Raw genomic sequence first — 14,476 nt, 5'->3', positions numbered from 1 at the left:
TGACCCCTGGTCGTCTGGGAACTAAGATCCCGCCTGCTGCGCCCACACCCACACCAACCCCTCAAAAAAGAGTAGTAACTTTGTTCCTTTCAAGTTGTTCTTTAACTCCTATTTGTTATTCAGCCTAGACTCCCTTCTCAGGTTGGTTCACAGAGAGTTCCCAAAGTACATGATAGCTGCAGCTGACAAGAGCTGCACAGTACTTCATAGTTTGCAGAGCATGTGCACACGTTCTTGTTTGAATTTTGCCTGGTGAATCTGTTATAAGGCGTTTCTTGAAATCAATCCTAGAAATGGTAAGAACTGCAAAGTACTAAAGTAGCTGAATATGTTAAAGTGTTGAGCAGGACCTGACAGAGACCCAAGATGTGCCGCATCCAAAGGAACAGGACAGCGAAGTGGGAGGCGCCTGGGGCCTCCAGTCATGTGACACGCTTTGCATATGGCATTTTCTAACCATTATGTGATGGACTTTACAGTCACTATATTCTGCCCTATAATTTGTAGGAACTCCTACCATCATTTTTTAAAGTCTCTTGACAATAAAAAGTTAAAATCCTCCAATGGCTCCTCATTGCCTACAAAATACAGTTCAGGTAAACTGGCACGAAACCCTTCACTTGCCTTCCTCTCTCCCACATCACACCACTTTGTCCCAAAAGCCTTCGCCATCTCTGTGAAATTCTCCCACCTCACCAAATCGAGTCACTCACTGCGAGCACCACGCTCTCCTGTCCTAACTAGACCAGACCAGGCCCCGTGTCCTCTGTCTCGGCGCCCAAGCGCCACAATAAACATAGGTGCACAATAAACATGCCGATGAAAGAAGCCAATGTGCAAGGCGAGACGTGTAAGCGGACTGTCCCCCCTCCAGCCCCCCGTGCGTCACCTCTTGGAAGTTGGTGACCTGCTCCATGGGCACCTTCTCCTCTTCCTCGATGGCGTGACGCATGGTCTTCTCCACCCGCTGCAGCAGGAAGTCAAAGGCAGCAGGATTCTAACACAAACAACCAAGAGAGGACATGAGTAAGAGAGGAAAATGCCCTCGCACCAAGTAACCTGCCTCAGGTGGGACGCTACAAAGAGAATGCTCCAGAAGGAGCCAAGTGCTCGCCCTACAGCACCCTAAAGGGCAGGCCAGACAAAGGACGGCTGGCAAGGGGCCCAAGGGGCAAGGGCTTTATTTCAGCCCTTGTGGGCTGGGTCCTTCCTGGGTCCGCCCACAGCACTGGCGGGAAGAGGCCCAGCTTCAGGAGCCTCAGGAGGGGCGCACCATCCGGAACCGGCAGGGGATATCGCTGCGGAACACGCCCGACTCCAGGGCTTCCACGTGGCCACCCACGTAGGTCTCGGCATCCAGCACGTGGCCATCATCTGTCAGCTTGCTGAACTCTGGCTCCTGCTTGTTGGGGAAGACGATGTTGGCGTGGAAGGCCTGTACCATCAGCAAGGCCTCACACAGCGTCCCGGAGCCCTTCCGCAGCACCTACGGGGGAAACGCCAGGCTTTAAGCCAAACACCAAACTCCAACGGCTGCGTCCGCATCAGCTGCCTGGGACCACCCCTGGCAGGCAGCGGGCCAGGAGAGGCACTGACCTCATCGGGTTCCATGGGGATAATGGTGCACAGGGCGAATATAAAGGGGTGGACGTACTTCATGTACAGGTAGTATGTGGCCACTGCGTCTGACACCGAGTAGGTGGCCAGCGTCTAAGGAGAGAATATCAGAGAGTAAGGTCAATGAGGCGCCCAGCAGGCCACCACCGCCAGCCGAAGGGCGACTCAGCGAGGCAGGGCACGTGCCTGGGGCTGCTCAGTGGCCATCCGGCACATGTCCTCGGGGTCCAGCTCCACGGGGTCATAGCCCAGCTTGGCTTTGGCAGCTGCTTTGAGGTTGTGGCTGCCCACGGGAAGGTAACTGTCCCTCTTCACCCACCTGGGAATGAGAAAGAGCAAAAGCCAGAAATGATTCTGAGACGAAGCCCAGGAACCTGTGAGAGGCTGCAAAGCCGGACACACCACAGGAAGATGCAGGGTCCTGATGGGCACCCAAAGATCTCCAAGGCGTCACGTGGTGCAGGCCCCTTGTAAAAAGCTTTCACCCGGATCCAGTCAATTTCACAGACAAACCCACCAACAAGGAGATGCCAGAGCCGGTCCTTCCAGCCCCACGGCCTTCCTCTCAGCCTCACAGAGAAACGCAAAGGGGGGCAGGCAGGAACCTGCGCCCTCTGGCGTTCTGGATCCCTCCACGGCTTGTCCCCTCTACAGCCAGGCTCTGCCCTGCTCTCCCCGCCCCTCACACCCTGTCGTCAAACTCTCCTCATCCTCTTGCACCATCCCTTTAGCACAGAAACACTCCAGGCCACCTCGCGCCCATCTCCACCTCTTCCCCCATGACACACACCGTTGTCTCTCTAGGACCCACATCTTCTTACTGGCAGCATCCAATCTCACCTTCCTTGGCCTCTCTGCCCTGTGGGCCGTCCTCTCCCTCAGAAATGCCCCACTGGGGCCTCCATGGCGCTGCTGCCTCCACTGAGGGTGCCCGCTTCTCTTTTACTTCTCTTCTTGAGAATCTATCAACTATCACCTTTTTTTTTTTTTTTTAACCACATCACAGTGCCCCACAGTCTCCAGGCCCTCCACGTGGGTAGGGCTCCCAGGCCTGCTGCTACTCGGAACCCGAGCTGTGTTCTATTCCCCCATAAGCCCACCCCAAGCCCTGAGAACCAGAGTTCGCCATGCCTCCTGCACCTATCCCCAAATCTAGAGATCCCCAAGTCCTCGGCTCTCAAATATCTCTAGTCCAGCCCTCTTCACTCCTGTGCACGTTATGACCCAGCCTGCCCCTTCAATCCACGTGCCGTAACACCAGGGCTAAAGAGAAAACGCATCAATGGCTCCCCATGACCACCAAGATAAAAACCCCTCCCCACCAGGCACAGAAAGCCCACGAGACCTCCTTCCACTCCAGCCTTGCCCCTCAGCACTCTGGGCCACTTTGCACACTTGTCCTCAGCCTGGACACCCCAGCCTGCCTGGACACCATGCACGAGCCTGACTACCACATCCCAACCTCGTGTGGGAAGCCAAGGCCCCTCCACGAGCTCCCATAGCACCGGGCCTCACTCTACCAGGTCTTTCTTTCTGGTCTGGTTTCCACACCCTGAGGACCAGTGCTCAGCGTGTGTGCTGACTGAATGAAGGATGAACAAATGATGAAAGACACATCCCGGGACCTGGGCAGAGCCGGCAGCCACTGTTCTCTCAGATGATGGGAGCTACTTCTTGTGGACAGGACCAGCGTGTGCGAGAAGGGAACCTTGGACCTCACTCACAGGAAGCCCTCATGAGACACTGTGACCAGCTGCCAGGTGAGCTGTGGGGCCTACCTGAGACAGTCCATGTGGATGCACTGGGGTGCTTTGTACTCCCCCTGGCTGTCCTTCTGGAACCCAACCTCCTGGTACATGCTCAGTCCATGGACCGCTGCTCTGGCCTCCACAAACGGCCTAATGACGAGAGGATGGACAAGCACGTGGGGCAGTGAGTCTCTAATTCCTAAGAGACCGGGAAGACTGCCCCCAGGGGACGCCTCACGCGAACTCCTCTCAATCGCAGTGCGGAGCCTGCCCGCGCCACCCAGCGGTGCTCCTCCCCCCCCCACCCCCGTTCTGACTCACCAGTCAAAAAAGTCCCCATTATAGGTGACCATGATGTTGGGTTTGGTCTCCTGGATGTGTTCGAACCATCTTTGGATTAGATGAACCTGAATTCAACAAATCTTAGCAGTCAGAGGGTTGCTTTTACTCTCCTTCAAGCGATTTCCAGGCAGCTCTCCAAAGCTGAGGAGCAGCAACCTCACGTAAGCCTGTTATTTCCAACCCAACAGGGCCTCCAGGTGAACGAGGACCAACCACTGGGGACTGAGTCCAGCTGCTGCTATGATTAGAGGAATGCTGAGGCCTAAGAGGGTCACCAGGCCTGCCTCCCCTTCCCACTCTACCCCAAACATCAGGCAGTTTCCCAAGTGACACCTCTACCTCATCAGGCGCATTGAAGACATAGAAGGGCCCTTCATATTCTGGCTTGGGGGTGAACTCGAAATCTTCTATATCTTCTGAGACGATCTCCCTGTTGGTGATGAGGTAGCCCTGGGAAGTTCATTAGCAGTCAGTATGAGTTAGAGACACAAAGCCAAAGACACACCTCTCACACGCAGCCCAGAGACTCTCGCTACGAAATCTCTGCAGCAGCTTGAAGCGCCCTGGCTTTCCCAAGAAGAGACACTCTACCTAATCCTCAGATTTGCCTGGAAGGCAGGGTGTGGCTGGATGTTAGAACAGGTTCTGTGGACTCCACTCACTCATTATTCACAAAAAAAGTACTAACCAAGGGTGGACACTGTTCTGGTTTGGGGACCAGCTATGGTCCTTGTTCACAGAGAGCTTACATCCCAGAAGGCACCACTCACCTGACCATCAATCATATAGGAAATCATCATAATCTGATCAGTCTCAGCATCGGGAAACTTGAGGGGCAGTTTGGTCGTCTCAATGTCAAATGCTAAAACCACAGGGTCCTGAAGGGACAAAATGTAGCATTAAGTCGGCCACAAACCAAGCTGAGCTCTGGAGACCCTGTGGTCCTCTTGACACCCACCACCTCCACCTCTACGGCCAGTTACTAAAAGTAAGAGTCAAGCTGCTGCCGGGAAAGGTTCAGGAGGAAGTGGGACTGGCATCTTGGGGATGAATGACCTATGTCCAGAATACCATGAGGATATGAAAACTTAAACATATGAAAAAATGCTAGAGTAGCTGTTCACAGGAAAAGTCTAGAATTACAGAACACCTGAGTCTCAAAGCTCTTTAAAATGCATCACTCATTTTGTCCTTTATGGCAACCCTGACAGGAGATTATGATACAGAACTGACAACTTCATTTTGGATGTGAGAAAACAGAGTATATAGACTTTCCCAAGATCACAAAGCTGTCCCCAAACCAGTTATGAATCCACTTTTCAACGTATCACTTTACTATTAACCACCCAAAATGGAAGTCAGAGCTTTCCCTCAAATGTTCCGATCCAGCCTAGCTCAAATACTGACGTCACGTGATGATGTCTGTGTGCAAAGTCAAATTATACTGTCAGGTCAGAAACTGATGAAAAAAACAACTACCCCATAATTCTTTTAAGAAGGTATCTGAGGAAAAAGAAGCAAACAAACCTTTGAATCAAATTCACCTTTCAGCACAGAATTCACTCTCCAAAAACAACTGGAAAGTTTAAGATGGAAGAAATACAAGTAGTACTTACGGGTCGTTCAACAAGGTCATCGCGGCGGGCAATTTCCACTGGAAAGGCACTTCCTCGGTACCGGATGTTGTACCAGTGAGCCTGCAGGACGTGTGGTGCATTAACTAAAGACTTCTACATCTGTCCAAGGAAGTCAACTCTATGGATCTATCCTTCAGTATCACCTCCTGGCTATCAGGAACTGCCCACATGCAATAGCCCACTCACCACATGGATCTTCAGGTCAATGGAGAGGCGGATGTGGTAGGGCACATCGTACTCTCGCATGTCCACAATGTTGTCCAATTGGTCAGAAATCTTCTTAGAGGCTTCCTCTTCGTCAGTAATCACACTGCCCCCTTGTAGAACACTGCAAAATAAAGACAGCAGCTTTTTCAACTATGCTCCGCTAGGGGCTGGAGGGGGGAAGACCAGTGTCCATACAATGAAAACACTAAAGTTTTACAACGTGGCTGAGATGATCAGGACAGGCCCTTCGTAAGGAATGACCTTGGATGAACCCCACCCCACCAAGCAGCAGGCCACAGACACAAGGAAATTCAGTATACTTAGGACATTCATTTTATAGGACGTAAGTTACACCCCATTTAAAAGAGCAAAGAAAGGAAACTGTTACTTGGGAGGCATGTCTACAGATGTGACCCACCCTCACTGAGCTTATTTCTTCATCAAGAAAACGAGGATGACAGTAACAGGCCCACCCTGCAAGAGTGTCATGAGGTACTAGCCACAAAGCTGTAGGCATGGTGAAGTGACAGGTAAACAGTGACTATTTCTGTATCATAATTATTCTTACCATATCAAAGAGGGAATCATTGTCACTAGAATATTCACTCCAATATTAGCCCACTAAGCTTTCAAATACCGAATGGACTATTAAGGGGGGAAAGAAAGGCAATGGGTTTTAGAGAAGGCAGGCCTCTGGGGACTCGGTCTCTGGTTACAACTTGCAATATTCTGAAAAGTAATTAATGGGCCACTGTGGGGGGGTAGTGTGCAGAAATGTTCAGGGTCCCAAACTGATCAACTTTTGTCAGAGGATACAATTAGTTCTTCTGAAGTCATCTTAACTTTTTGTGTGCCTTTTTTAAAAATTGAAGTAGAGCTGATTTACAATGTTGTGTTAATTTCTGCTGTACAGCAAAATGATTCAGTTATACATATATAAACATTCTTTTAAAAATTCTTTTCCATTATTGTTTACCACAGGGTATTAAATATAGTTCCCTATGCTATACAGTAGGCCTTATTGTTTATCCATTCTATATATAATAGTTTGCATCCGCTAACCCCAATCTCCCAATCCATCCCTCCCCCCCCACCTTCCCCTTGGCAACCACAAGTCTGTTCTGTATGTCCATGAGTCTGTTTTTGTTTCGTAGATAAGTTCATTTGTGTCATATTTTAGATTCCACATTATAAGTGATATATAGTATTTTCTTTCCCTTTCTGACTTACTTCGCTTAGTATGATAATCTCTAAGTCCACCCATGCTGCTGCAAATGGCATTATTCTATTCTTTTTTATGGCTGAGTTGTATTCCACTGTATACATGTGCCACATCTTCTTTATCCATTCATCTGTCGATGGACATTTAGGTTGTTTCCATGTCTTGGCCATTGTGAATAATGCAGCTATGAACATAGGGGTGCATGTATCTTTTGGAATTATGGTTTTGTCCGGATATAGGCCCAGGAGTGGGATGGCTGAGTCATATGGCACTCTATTTTTTAGTTTTTTGAGGAACCTCCATACTGTTCTCCATAATGACTGCACCAATTTACATTCCTACCAACAGGGTAGGAGGGTTCCCTTTTCTCCACACTCTCTCCAGCATTTGTTATTTGTAGTGTTTTTTGTTTGTTTGTTTGTTTTGCAGTACGCGGGCCTCTCACTGTTGTGGCCTCTCCCGTTGCGGAGCACAGGCTCCGGACGCGCAGGCTCAGTGGCCATGGCTCACGGGCCCAGCCGCTCCGCGGCATGTGGGATCTTCCCGGACCAGGGCACGAACCCATGTCCCCTGCATCGGCAGGCGGACTCTCAACCACTGCGCCACCAGGGAAGCCCTGTAGACTTTTTAATGATGGCCATTCTGACTAGTGTGAGGTGGTACCTCACTGTAGTTTTGCTTTGCATTTCCCTAATAGAGATGTTGAGCATCTTTTCATGCGCCTGTTGGCCATCTGTATGTGGAAGTCATCACAACTTTTAATTAGCCAAGATTTCTTCTTAATCTCTTACCCTGTTTCTTATTACTGTTGCTGTCTAAATATTTAATGAACAGTGTTTGTTGTCCTATATTTAAATTTCTCTGTATAATACCCAGGGATCTCTGGAGAAGATGTGCTATGCAAATATGGGTATTTAATAAAAATTGCAGACATCTTAACACTTACTAAAAACCATGAAAACAGACTGTGTTAAGATGGTGGGATTAGAAATCTAAAATGTCTGTTACAGCAACTAAATTTGGAGCCACAAATCTACTCTCTATGTAAGATAAAAGGGACATCTAAAATACAGCCTGGGAATCCACCATTTATTTAACACAAAGGGAACATATAAGAAAGTCTACCAGGGCTTCCCTGGTGGCGCAGTGGTTGAGAGTCCGCCTGCCGATGCAGGGGACATGGGTTCATGCCCTGGTCCGGGAGGATCCCACATGCCACGGAGCGGCTGGGCCCATGAGCCATGGCCGCTGAGCCTGCGCGTCCGGAGCCTGTGCTCCGCAACGGGAGAGGCCACAACAGTGAGAGGCCCGCGTACCGCAAAAAAAAAAAAAAAAAAAAAAAAAGAAAAGAAAGAAGAAAGAAAGTCTACCTAATTGCTCAAAACTGTTTCCACATTGAATGGAGCCAATCATTAAGGTAATTTTATTGCTGAGTTTTCCCACCTCCTACCCATCTTGTAAACGTAGGAAAAATGGGAAACAGTCCTTGTGGACTGACTGGCTGCTCTGCTTATGTGAATGAAGCTTACCTGGTGAGCATAGCCGTATAGGCATCACTGGTGTGGCCCTGTTCCCGGTTTTTCTTCACAGCAGGGGAGATCTCCTTCCTCACTTTGACAAGGTCCTCCACGGTGTTGAAGGACAGCTTAATGTAATTTCGTTTCAACCCAACCAAGTGATTTGGCTACAGAGTGAAGAGATGGTGCTCATGAATTCAAAGAGAAAAAAAATACTACATTGGGGAGAGGAAATAAGGCGAGACGATTCAAAGGTAAATAAATGATTTGAAGAGTTGGCAACTCCAAAGCACCGTGTTCAACTCTGCATGTGGCACCAACTATGCCACTAGAGTTCTCTAAGAGGATACAGGGACAGTCACCAAAGCCCATCATCTATACTGTCCCACAGGTGTGGAACTTGTCCTCTTCCCATCTCACCCCATGGGCAGGGTGGACCCGGCCTCATTTACCCTGAAAGGGCTGGGTGATACTCACCAAGTCCAGATCCTCTTTAGGGACAGTCTCTACTTTAGCGATTTTACCCTGAAACTTCTTAGAGAGAAAAGACGAAACTTCTCGCTCACAACCCTAAATCAGGATCAGAATGAAAGGACTTCCCATTAGTAAAATCTATTTCCTTCCTTGCTTATTTCTCTTGAAGCCTCTTTATTTCCAGTTTTAAATCCCCCCACAAAACGAGGCACAGGTCGTTTGACCTGATGCCATGAACCACAGACTTACCTTTCTGGTTGCAATGTAGAAATATGGCTTATAGGGCAAGGCCACCTGCAAGAGTCACACCCATTCAGGGGGGTGATGAGAAAGAAAAAAGGAAGAAAAATGAAGACAGGCTGTTTGCTGTTATACCCGTGATATAGCCTAGCCTAGATCCAATGCATCCTTGACCTTGACATATCTTAAGAGAGACAGTGCAATAGAAAATTAGGACCTGCACATATCACAGGGGCAAGAGTCTAAGAGACACAATGCTGCTCATCTTTCAGTCTTTCTGAGCTAGCTTCTCTTAGGACAACTTAAGTGGTGACTAATGCGGCTCCAAGGGGCCCATGTCCCTAAAGGGCTTCAGGAAACTGCACACCGCAAGCCTCCCAATCCCTCTCCTCACAGTTGCAGAGCTAAAAGGACACTTGCCATTTTGAGCCCAGCTATGCCTCATTACTGAGTGGTTGTTAGCTTCTTGGATGTCAAGGGCTTACCTTAAATCTGCTCCCATCATCTTGAATAAAGTAGTAATCCACTGCACTAACTAAGCGTTTATCTTCATCTAAAATCTCCGTCTACAAGAGAAGCAGTCAACATGGGCACAAAGTTATCCTCTACACAGCACAAGAGCCTTTTCCTCCTTCTCTGGGAAACTGAGCACTTTAAAAACAAAATCTTTCTCTACCCTTTTGCATAAACACTACTGGCCCCATTCACAAGAACCGCATCATAACAGCCTCCAAATGGGAATTTCTGTTCCCCCCTCATCTTTGAAAGCTTTATTCTTATGGGTAACAGGGATGCCCCTTACCTCAGTCTTCCCAGTGGCCTCTTTATGACCCAAAGAAGTTAGAGAGGAAAGCAGGAGAGCTACGAACAATCCCATCTCTACCTGTATTGCCCAGACAACAGGTTCCCACTGGGGGTCACCTACTCTTCAGACAAGGGCTATGCCACAAGGGGTGCAGCCACCCTCCTGAATGGAAAGAGGAAGATGGAGGAAAAGCACAGGTGCTTACAGGGTGCATGTTGATAAGCCAGCCTGTCTTCTCACCAGGCTCCTTGAGTCTCTCAAAACCAAACCGCAGATCCATCTTATCTGTCCATTGACTGCGCTCCAGGCGCTTGAGTGCCGAGACAGAGGTAGAGGGGCCATCGTCCCTGAGTGAAAGGAGAGAAATCCGGTCTCCGCTGATCATGACACTATCTACTCCCGCAGCCCTCAGTCTGCCTAGTGTAAGAATTTCGTTTGTGACATGGTAGGAGCATCCCTGAAAAACCTCACATTTGGCAAAATAGCTCATTAAGATAACAGGTCTCAGGAAAAAGATGACTGGGGCAGAACCCTCAAAACTTGTTTACCTGTGCAACCAGAACACTAATAAAAACAACAATCTTGGCTGGACACTGCTGCCTCGTGGGATATTAAAAATGCACAGGGCTTCCCTGGTGGCGCAGTGGTTGGGAGTCCGCCTGCGATGCAGGGGACACGGGTTCGTGCCCTGGTTCGGGAGGATCCCACATGCCGCGGAGCGGCTGGGCCGGTGAGCCGTGGCCGCTGAGCCTGCGCGTCCGGAGCCTGTGCTCCGCAGCGGGAGAGGCCACAACGGTGAGAGGCCCGCGTACCGCAAAAAAAAAAAAAAAAAAAAAAAAAAAAAAAAGCACAAAGTCCAGTACTGCAATCCTGGGCTTTTATCCCAGAGAAAAGTCGTGCTCATACCAAAAACTTGCATGTGAATGTTCATTGCAGCTTTGTTCATTACAGACAAAAAGCCGAAACAACCCAGATATTCTTCAACAGGTGAATATTTAACCCATGTTTTATCCTTCCCATGGAATACAATTCATTGATAACAAACTTACTGATACATGCAATAACCTGGATGGGTCTCAAGGGAATTATGCTGCGTGAAAAAGCCAACTCCCCCAAACTGCATATTTTATTCCACTTATACAGCATTCTTAAAATAACAGTTAGAGATGGAGAACAGATTAGTAGCTGCCACGAATGGGGGAAGGGAGGTGGCTGTGGCTATAAGAAGGTAGCACGAGGGATCCTTGGGACAGAACTGTTCTGCGTCTTGATTGCGGTGGCGGTGGTCATGAATACACAAAGTGCGCGAAACTAAATACACACACACATAGATAAGTGTGCATGCATGGTTGTATCGTCAATTTTCTGGTTGTGACATTGCACTCTAGTTACATCAGATGTTACCACTAGGGGAAACTGGGTTAAGGGATCTCTGTGTAATTTCTTACAACTGCATAAGAATCTACCACTATCTCAAAATAAAAAGTTGTTTCTTTATTTTTTAAATGTTAGTTCCCAAATTTAGTTTGTTTCTTGGAAAATGCAATTAACGGTATCTACCACACAGGATTTTCATGAGCATTAGAGACAATGAACGTAAAAGCACTTTGAAAAGTGCCAAGTTGGCAGCACAGTATTATGTATGAAAAAATGAATGACCAATGGAGGGGAGTCTAGTTCTACCAAAAAGGAGCAGTGATGATTAAATCACATGATGCATATGATGTGAGGATAGGATTTTTTGTAGCTGAGTGGGTGCTTGATATAGTATGTGTGATATTTACTGAAGATCAATAGAAACAGAGGGGAATATCTGTTTTTTGTCATCTACAAGGTAAAATTCTGTAATGTCAGAGTTATTTGAAATAACTTGAATGAACTAATTCATCTGTGTTTTCAAGTCGTGTAATTTGAGTTGGAAAAATATTGACTGAACGCTTTTCAGGTACTACCCTGTGCAAGGCACATGTAAATAAAGCACAGTACTCCTACACACACTGAGGTGGCTACAGCACATCTGGGAAAGCGCATTTCACACTAGCAAAGTGCAACAAGGAGGTCTGCAGTGCCTGAGTGTATAGAGACAGCAGTGACCCAGGCTAGGCCGTTTTCTCTTTTACCTGGTTTATAAACATTGTAAGGTAGCTTTAATTTCTACACGGCAACGTCATTAACCACGTTTTTAAAGAGCTGTTTGTTTTAAATGCACAACATGAGAGGAGAGGTGCTGGTTTATGACTGCTGAGCACAGGAGAAAAGTGTAGCCTGCCACCCGAGATGGGAGGGAGGCCCTGGTGCAGGCGCTCAGATGAAATTTTCTTCAAACAGAGCCAACAGTGCACATGTCTGTGCAACACTCCAACCAAGAGCTCTTTCCTTCCCTACTGCGGATTCCAACCCCCTTGCCTAGAGAAAATTGCAAATGAACCAATATAATCTCCACATGTTACTGATATTCTCCTGTTTACCAACTACATATGAGCAAACTGGGGTTACAGAAACTCACCTGTTGTGGCAGAATAAAGTGTACCTTAAAAACACGATGTATCTTCTGGGACGCCTGAGTCTAGATGTCAGTAGAACCACATATGGATAAAAGTGGGGATATAATATTGTTCTGTGTGAGAGGAACTATCTCAACTGAGAAGGGAAATCACTTCTCAGCTCAGTACATCTGCTTCAAACTTCCCAAGCCTTTCTCTGGTTAGGATTTTGTAAATAACTCTTCATACAGATTTGATCATAAACCTTAAATTAAGTACTTGACGAAGACTTTCCACCAACAGAACTATCCAAAACTGTTCTGATTCCAGAGGCTGGGATGATCCCAAATTGTTCACAATCTTTAACTCCACAGGTGTGATCCCATCTAGATCGACCAGAGTAATTATGGCTTATCTATCTTCAAAACAGAACAATTATTTTATTAGCATCCCAACTTAAAACACAAATGCTAGGGCTTCCCTGGTGGAGCAGTGGTTAAGAATCGGCCTGCTAAGGCAGCGGACACCAGTGCGAGCCCTGGTCCGGGAAGATCCCACGTGCCGCGGAGCAATTAAGCCTGTGCACCACAACTACTGAGCCCTCGTGCCACGACTACTGAAGCCCGCGTGCCTAAAGCCCGTGCTCCGCAACAAAAGAAGCCACCGCAATGAGAAGCCCGTGCACTGCAACGAAGAGTAGCCCCCGCTCTCTGCAACTAGAAAAGCCCACGTGCAGAACAAAGACCCAACACAGCCCAAAAAAAAAAAAAAAAAAGCTAGTCTCTTCTTTAAACTGCAGTTCTGAGATTCTGGACCCTATATATTTTTGGCAGAAGGCCTATTTATTAGCTAAGCCAACTATATTCTGCACTCCTCAAAAATGTACAGCTAAGAATCGATATCCCTTGCCTTTTTGTCTTTTTTTTATTTATTTTTGGTTGCATTGGGTCTTCATTGCTGTGCTTCATTGCTTCATTGCTTTCTCTAGTTGCGGCAAGCAAGGGCTTCTCATTGCGGTGGCTTCTCTTGTGTGGAGCATGGGCTCTAGCTGCGTGGGCTTCAGTAGTTGTGGCACGAGGGCTCAGTAGTTGTGGCTCACGGGCTCTAGAGCACAGGCTCAGTAGTTGTGGTGCACAGGCTCAGTTGCTCCGCGACATGTGGGATCTTCCCGGACCAGGGCTCGAACCCGTGTCCCCTGCGTTGGCAGGTGGATTCTTAACCATTGCACCACCAGGGAAGTCCTGCCTTTTTGTCTTAATGTAAATAAATGAGCTACTTTATAAACCAGTGAGCAGAGAAAAATATGTATGTGCAATCCAAGAAAGGAAGCAGTCTAAGAAAGCTAAATATACAAAATAGAGACCAGATTAAAAAGAAAAAAAAAAAGATCTGAACTAAGCCTGTGCAGAATTCATGTCTTTAATTACTGTAACACATTTCACTAGTTATTAACTTATAAACAAAAGTGGTCAGAGAGTTGTTTAAGAAAAACTCCTTTGCCTGAAGGTAGTCCTTGGGTCTATCACCTCCACTTGAAGAACAGAATGACCTATTTCAAGATTAGGATCCTTATTTTTCACAAAAGATTACAGCCACCTGTTGTAGGCAGGACACTTGACAACCCTCCCCCCTCAGACGTCTATGTCCTAATGCAAGGAACCTGTGTTATCCTACGTGACAAAAGGGAGTCTGCAGGTGTGACTACGTGCAGGAATTTGAGATGGGGATCACCTGGATGGGCCCACTGCAATCATAAAGGGTCCTTACGCGAGGGAGCCAGAAATCAGAGCGAGAGACTGGAGATCCGACAGTGTTGCTTTTGAAGGTGGAGGAAGAAGCCTCTACGAACTACAAAGGGCAAGAGAACAGATTCTCCCCTCAAGCCTTCAGAACGAAAGAAGCCCTGCCCCATCTTGAGTTTTAGAACTTCTGACCTGAGAATACACTGGTACAGTGTAAGCCACTAAGTGGTCGTCTGTTACAGCAGCAGTGGGAAACCAACACACCACCGCACGGTATGGCTTTAAAATCTCTGGATCCACCTTCAATCAAAACCGCAGAAAAACTGTATTCCAGGCCCTGCTAGAGAACACAGGTAACTTCAGTCTGAGGCCCAGATCTTTACCCAGTCAAGACTGAATGAAGTGCTACTTACGGAGAATTGCTCCCGGGCGTGCGGCGCTC

The 14,476-nt window shown here is 47.7% G+C and overlaps 1 protein-coding gene across 1 annotated transcript in view; it reads right to left on the bottom strand.

The window, feature by feature from the left end:
- The window catches only part of POLE (DNA polymerase epsilon, catalytic subunit), a 56,385-nt gene that overhangs the window by 40,999 nt on the left and 910 nt on the right, over positions 1–14,476 (bottom strand). The window contains exons 2-16 of the mRNA XM_060027823.1: positions 10,015–10,156; positions 9,490–9,570; positions 9,014–9,058; positions 8,768–8,860; positions 8,303–8,457; positions 5,531–5,672; positions 5,324–5,404; positions 4,478–4,585; positions 4,047–4,157; positions 3,687–3,772; positions 3,396–3,515; positions 1,804–1,936; positions 1,597–1,710; positions 1,274–1,486; positions 890–997 (exon numbers count right to left, since the gene is read on the bottom strand). Coding sequence (XP_059883806.1) covers positions 890–997; positions 1,274–1,486; positions 1,597–1,710; positions 1,804–1,936; positions 3,396–3,515; positions 3,687–3,772; positions 4,047–4,157; positions 4,478–4,585; positions 5,324–5,404; positions 5,531–5,672; positions 8,303–8,457; positions 8,768–8,860; positions 9,014–9,058; positions 9,490–9,570; positions 10,015–10,156 — 1,732 coding nt within the window. The remainder of the gene's footprint in view (positions 1–889; positions 998–1,273; positions 1,487–1,596; positions 1,711–1,803; positions 1,937–3,395; positions 3,516–3,686; positions 3,773–4,046; positions 4,158–4,477; positions 4,586–5,323; positions 5,405–5,530; positions 5,673–8,302; positions 8,458–8,767; positions 8,861–9,013; positions 9,059–9,489; positions 9,571–10,014; positions 10,157–14,476) is intronic.

This window comes from Delphinus delphis, chromosome 13 (genome assembly GCF_949987515.2).
Source record: "Delphinus delphis chromosome 13, mDelDel1.2, whole genome shotgun sequence".
NCBI classification, from domain to species: domain Eukaryota; kingdom Metazoa; phylum Chordata; class Mammalia; order Artiodactyla; family Delphinidae; genus Delphinus; species Delphinus delphis.
The sequence above is the reverse complement of the archived record's forward strand: the minus strand, read 5'-3'. Positions and strand labels throughout refer to the sequence as shown.